The 6,785-nt window shown below is 46.7% G+C and overlaps 1 protein-coding gene across 1 annotated transcript in view; it reads left to right on the plus strand.

Moving 5' to 3' along the window:
* MYO16 (myosin XVI) overlaps nucleotides 1-6,785 on the plus strand; it is a 461,549-nt gene that overhangs the window by 432,935 nt on the left and 21,829 nt on the right. The window contains exon 37 of the mRNA XM_077754002.1: nucleotides 2,703-2,806. Within this exon, the coding sequence (XP_077610128.1) occupies nucleotides 2,703-2,806 (104 nt within the window). The remainder of the gene's footprint in view (nucleotides 1-2,702; nucleotides 2,807-6,785) is intronic.

Consider the following 6,785-nt stretch of genomic DNA (forward strand, 5'->3'; position numbering starts at 1 on the left):
ACAGATTGCTTCTGGTATGACAAGATAAAATATCGTTTTGGTCAAACACAAAGTGGAACAAGACTCTGCCGTTTAGCGTCCTCTGCACTTGCCCCGCTTCCCGGCTGTTGCTTTATCTGCTGCCCCCACTCGCTGGGCATGTTGGCCCGAGCGAGTGTCTCCCACTCTGTCCCCCAGCTGGTCAGTCTCAGCTGCTCCCCTCATCTGCACCTGCACAAGGGGAAGGAGATACCATCCACACCAAGGTTTCCAGCACTGCTTTCCTCTCCCCCACCCCCCTCCACACCAGGACCCCCACACCTTCACCTACCCCACACTGATGCCCTCTGTCCCTACCCTGGTGACCCCGCCACAGGATCTGGGATCAGGGATTTCTTTAGTCAACAGATAAGAAAGGCCTGTGCACTCACCACTCGGGCAAAATGGCGTCACGTCACATCCCCTCTGGAAACACTCAGTGCTGTCCATGGCTTACAGGCTCTGCCAGACGTCTGTGAAATGGCATGGGAAGTGCTTGCCCTTGGTCTTCTCTACCTTCCAGCACATACTGCAGGGGCCCCCACTGGCCACACCCTCTCAGAGGTCCTTTCCTGGGGTGTGGAGCCATCTTGAACTTCTTCCCCAGAGCTCTCCCAAGCAGGCCCATCTCGCCTTCTTCGCCGTTCGGAGCCTTCTCGTCCGGGAAGGCGCGGACCCTTTGGTGTCCCCACCGTCACGTTCCCCCGGTCCCCTCCATCAGACTTCACCCCTGCTCTCTCCAGGGTCCTGCCTGCACCACAAATCACTCTGCCGTGTGTTCTGGCTGAGGGCCACTCCTGGGCGATGACGGGACTTTCCTTTAGTCACTGTATGTCCCGGTGCCTTGTTCAGAGGGTGACCATAAATACTTCTTAACTTTCTTTATGACACTAGGTACAGCACATTATGCTATTGATTTGGCTCTGAGTTTGTATCCTGAGCACACTGAGTTTCTGTTTTTATTCGGAGCGTAAACTTCTGATTTATAATTTAGTTCTGGAAAAGTGATGACAACTTTCTCCCGCATCCTCAGATTCCTGGCACCCAGCGAAGTGGGTGCTGTAGGAGCGGATGTTTGCTTGCTTGTCAGTCAGCAGTCTGCTTCCCCCACAACCCCGCACACCTCTGACCCTCCTGTTACATGTGAATCCCAGACTCTGCTGTGCCCTCCGGCCTGGACACATGTTTTTTTGCTGACTGGATGCCGGGAATTCCAATTTGCGACTGATCTCAGATGTCCATCATCCCTTACCCCTGGGAAGTTTCACGTCACTCTAACACTGCTTGACCCCTTTCCCACACCCGCTATGCCAGTCTCTAAGACAGAATCCCTAGCCAGCTTCGGACGTTGCTATTGCTTGTGACCAGGACCCATCTTGCCGCCTGACTTGCATTTGTAGGCCTGTCCCTTCCCAGGTGCTGGCCCCAGTGTGCCTGGTCTCGATGAAACCAGCTTTTCCACACCGAGGCATCTGTATGCAAAACATACAGATTGACTGGGGGCCTTGTTATGTGCTGGGAGGGTTGCGTGGACTTCCCAGGGGAACTCACTCACTCCCGTACTTGCGAAAGTATGCAGCGATTTTCTAATGATCTTTAATTTGGGAAGCCCGTGTATGTTTGATCAGTCATACCATACTGGTTCATTACGATTTCAGAGAAGAGCAGCAATCACTTCATAATTCCAGGCCCCTGGATTGAGCTCATTCCATCCGGTACTTTTCCTTTTGTCGTGTGTTCATCTTGATTAACAAGTCACTTGTGAAGTAACAAGACACCTGAGCCCTGTCTCCTGGGGTGCTCAGTCAATGATGGTTTTACCTCCTGGGGTACATTTTTTGTCTCTCACAGCTGCTGAGGTGCTACTACCGTCCAGGGTGGAGACCAGAGAGGCCGTGAACCATCCCACGGTGCTCAGGGCAGCCCCGCAAGGGAGATGCATTCAGCCCGAAGTGCCAGCTGTGCTGAGGTGGAGATACCTGGCCTCTGTCCTGAAGAATCATTAATAAAATCCTTCGGTGCCTACGGGGACTTCTGTAGTGTTGCAGTGGGCGCCAGCCCTGTCCTCAGACCTTCTCTTTATGCTGCAAGGCTGGTCACGCACTGGCCAGCTGGGAATGGGCGGCTACCCTGGCCTGCTCCTCGTAGAACTCCACCCAACCCCTTCCTCCCCATTGTGCGTGAACGCCAGTCAATGGAGTTCATGTGACACATTGACTGGGTAATGTCTGGTCTGTCCTCCAGTCCCCTCTTCGCCTCCCTGCGGCCCCACAAAGGAGATGCCAGCTTCCCACCGTAGCGGCTCAAGGAACCCGTTTGCTCTCTGATGCCCACAGGCTTCTTCCGCTGCCGTCGCTGCTTCTCCAAACTATCTTCAGCCTCTAGAAATTTTCCGCTCTCCCCCTGAAGCACTTCTCTGCTTACTTTGTGCCGTTATGGAACAGTTTCCTCACCATCCCTTCATTGCTCCTTCCAACGTATCGCCTCATTTATTTAATGGAATTGCAACCGTATTTTGTGTTCCCATGTTTCCTTGGGAAATTTATTATTCGGTGACTATTTACCAACCATCCTTTCCATCCATGAAATGTAACAGTTTGACTTTATGGCAGTAAGAACACGGCTTGCTTTATTTGGGGGAAAGGACACCCAACTTAACCTCTGCTTGGTGTTGACCTCAACAGGTTTACCTGAAGAAGACGGGTTCTCCAGGTTCTCTGTGAGCAGCTTCACGACCTCATCGTTTCAGAGACAGAGAGAGAGACAGAGAGAGAGCCACACCACTCAGGTAATGACCCTTAGAGATGCACATTTGTAGCAACAGCTGGAAATATGCTATGGCCCGAGACTCAGTGTGGAGTGACCAAGAACGTAAGGTCCTCCTGGACTAGAAAACGCAGTTGCTCTCACTCCAGCCCTAAGTATCTCCAGCTCAACATCCTTCTCTCTCTCTGTCAGCAGACTCCAGCTCTCTGTTGGTTAAAAAAAGAAGAATGTCCAAAACAAACAAAAATTAGTACTTTTAAACTGACTATGGCAGACATAATTTATGTTATGGTATTTAAAACATCACTGTCAGATAGAGATGATGTTACATCCACTGAATGATATTAACATGGTTTCCGCATTTGACCTCAGCTAGAATAGGACTCAGGGTGCAAAGCACACAGAAATCAAATGCTTGAGGCATCTGTGGTTTTACAGCATGCCATTCTATCTCGTTGACTGCCTCTCAACTCCACATGGCCCAGACTCATTTAAAATATAGTATTATGGGGGCACCTGGTGGAGCATACGACTCTAGATCTTGGGGATGAACTCCAGCCCCACTGGGCATAGACCTTACTTTAGGGGCACTTGGGTGGCTCAGTTGGTTAGGCATCCGACTCTTGATTTCGGCTCAGGTCATGATCTCATGGTTACTGGGATCGAGCCCCACATCAGGCTCTGCACTGACAGCAGGGAGCTTAGGATTCTCTCTCTCTCTCTCTCTCTCTCTCTCTCTCTCTCTCTCTCTGTCCCTGGCCCACTCCTGTCTTCTCATCTATCTTTCAAAATAAATAACATTAAAAAATAAGTAAATAAAATATATCACATGATCATAACACTATAAAGTCAAAATGAGATTATAGTTCACAAAGCTGTTTTTGATGTGTTTCACTGATTCTGTGTATATGCTTAATGTGTTGGGCTTAAGAAGTTCACCAAAATAAGGAAGATTATTACTTCCAGCTAAACAACAACAACCATACGAGTGTTTCAGAAAGAAAGACGATTTATATCATATAATTTAGTGTCTTTTAATGCTGATTTTTAAAATATTTAAAATGCCGTTTTTAATCATTATCTTCAAAGAGATGAGTTTGCATTCAAGGTGAAACACACCCAACAATATATCAAGGAACTTGTTATCAAAATAGTCAAAAGTATTGCTTTAGCAACAGGGTTCTTATTTTGTACGAAACTAGACTCCCACTTCGATGGTGTCAAATATCGACATAAAAATCTTTTTAAAAAACTCAGTGGAGTAGCCAGATGTTTCCATAAAATCAACAACGCAGCCGATGATCTGTTTTCATCTAGATAGTTGGCGTTATAGAGATAAGTCTTTTGTCATCAGCCAAGATGTTTTTCTAAATAACCCTGATGAGGCAGTGAGAAAAATCAATAACTTTAATCTTAAAAATAAATCTTACAGTATGCAGTCTGCTGAAATCACTTGCACTGATGTATAGGTACTGAAATAGAGTGAAAATGCTGATTGGTTACAGTAACAGATCATCCTATCTCCTCTCTGTGCCTTAGAGATATATTTACTTTACTTTGTAAGCCTGACAGATGCTTTATCTAAGATAATTCACAAGGGGGACCGACTTGTAAGGAACATTCGCTTGATTTTTATGATAAGACTGACCCCCTATACCTTGGAGCAGAGGCACAGCCATCTGACACCCACCTAGGCTCCCGCTATACTGCGGTTCATAGAGAAAGGGTTAATTCTAAAAGACGGTGAATAAAATAGGCTTCTCTGTAACGTTTTCCCTGGTCTTTCATGGATTTGGCTCAGAAGCAAAGAGAGATGGGAAAGAGCATCAGGAATCAGCCTCCGAGCCTACCTGTCAGTGGGGGCTTTTTGTTCAGACGCGAATCGTCTCTGCTTCAAGTTACCTCGCAGTGCCTTTCTTCAGGGGAGCAGGAAACCAAGCTCATTTTCTTCCCTGTAAAAGTGTGGGGCTCTCGTGCTAGGACATGCTTCTCGCTGTTGAAAAGCTGTAAGAGTTATGTGAAATTACGCATTTAATGGCCGCACGTCTTTGTGCAAAAAATGCCTCTTGCGTGACATATTATACAGGAAATATGGACACATGCAGGCATATTGCGTTTTAGATTGTCTACTAATGCAATTAGGTAAGAATTCTGTAAAATCGGCCCTCGACTGATTGGGTATATCACAGTAAAATTAAATGTCGACTACCAATTGAATTTCTCCTTGTGGAGGTCTGGAGTTTAATTGTCGTCATCAGGGATTTGAGTGAAATTCCTTTAAGAAAGATAAAATGTATGTGCGTTACTGTAGATAAAGAAAACAGGAAATAGATTCAGTAGTTTGCCAAAGATCGTAGAGGGAATTCGGAGTGCATGGTTTGAATGGATATCAAGACCGTATGTCCTATTCCTGAGAATGAACTTGACCAAAACCCATTAAAAGGAATGGAGGAGTCATCCAATGTTTTCATACAATTTGAAGACTTTTGGGTGAAGGCGAAAACCTAAATAACCATGGTGGACATTTGTGACTTGCCTTTTCAGCTGCCAATCACATGCTAAGTTTTCTCACAATGAAAATATAAGGGGAGAGGCTCACCCTTCCTTCCCTCCTTTGTGAGGCAGACAAATACGTGTGAGGTGGGCTCAGCCGATCTATCAACCATGGATCATGGAGTGAGAGACATACAATGGGGTGATGAGAAGAGTAGATGTCACTGGGGGTGACATGTGGCAGAGGTGGCTTTCCTCTGGGGCAGCTGCCAGGCAGCGTTACGATGACCTCCAGACACTGTGTCCACATGGATTCCTGCCCACTTGCCACACACTTTCCTTCTCACTCCAAGTCTCTCCCTCACCTTCCAGGGAAGGTTCCACCTGTTCAGATGTCCAGAAGTAGTTTTCATTGCTCACAAATAAGAATTTTGACTGACACCGATATGGTATAGACGTGGAATATTTTCTAAGGAGGGTAGCATCTCAGTAAAAAGTAGTAGCTTCTTTCCTTTAGGTGCAGAGTGGAGACAATGTAGTGTGTGTTCTTTTCCATCGTACATTTTTTACAATTTGCAAAGCATAATGACTTCACAGAAAAGTAGTAAAAATGGGAGTGTCTGGGAGGCTCAGTCGGTTAAGCATCCAACTTTAGCTCAGGTCATGATCTCAGGGTTAGTGAGTTCGAGCCCCACATCAGCTCTGTGCTGACAGCTCGGAGCCTGGAGCTGCTTCCGACTCTGTGCCTCCCTCTCTCTCTTCCCCTTGTCTGCACTCTGTCTCTCTCTCTCTTCCTCAAAAATAGATAAACTTAAATTTTTTTTCGAGTAATAAAAATAAATTTCACTTCAAGTGTTTGAAAATAATGAGAGCTGGGACATTGTCCATATCTTGAATGTGGCTATGTCCATGTGTGCTCCTCATAGCGAAGGCTCTGTAGGTCCTTGCCATGGAGCAAAGTAGAATAGCCATGACCTTATACAGCCAGCAGTGAGTGCGCGATCCCATGCAGTCCCGCACGCCGGCCCTGACGGGGGCTTTGTGGCACTGCCCAGCACTCAACGCTGCGATCCCATAGGTTGTAAAAGCCGCTTCAGGTCGATTTTGAAATTAGATAGTGTTTATAAAAATAATATGCCATCTGCCTACTTGCTATTTTATGAGATATACAATAGCTTTTTTAAAAGAGTCTGTGCCAGTTGGGATGATGAGATCCATCCGAAGAAGCTCAGTGGTAGCAGACTCAGCAGTGAAGGAAACACTGAGAACACCTTCCAACCCAGAGTGACTTAGCGCTTTTCACAGTGATAGCAATCCTCTGCTGACTCAGAAGGCTGGTGACACGGGAACCCCGTGGACTATAAATAGAGCAAAATCATGAGCCCTGTGGGGGAGGGGGCCCAAAGGCAGGAGAGTACACGGAGGGAACGGATAGAATAAAATTCTCAGTTCTTGACCTCGGAATGAAGTCGCTTTATACACCTGCTTAGAGCTCTACTCCTGAAATT

Source organism: Crocuta crocuta, unplaced genomic scaffold, assembly GCF_008692635.1.
Source record: "Crocuta crocuta isolate KB4526 unplaced genomic scaffold, BGI_CrCroc_1.0 scaffold31, whole genome shotgun sequence".
Classification (NCBI taxonomy): Eukaryota; Metazoa; Chordata; class Mammalia; order Carnivora; family Hyaenidae; genus Crocuta; species Crocuta crocuta.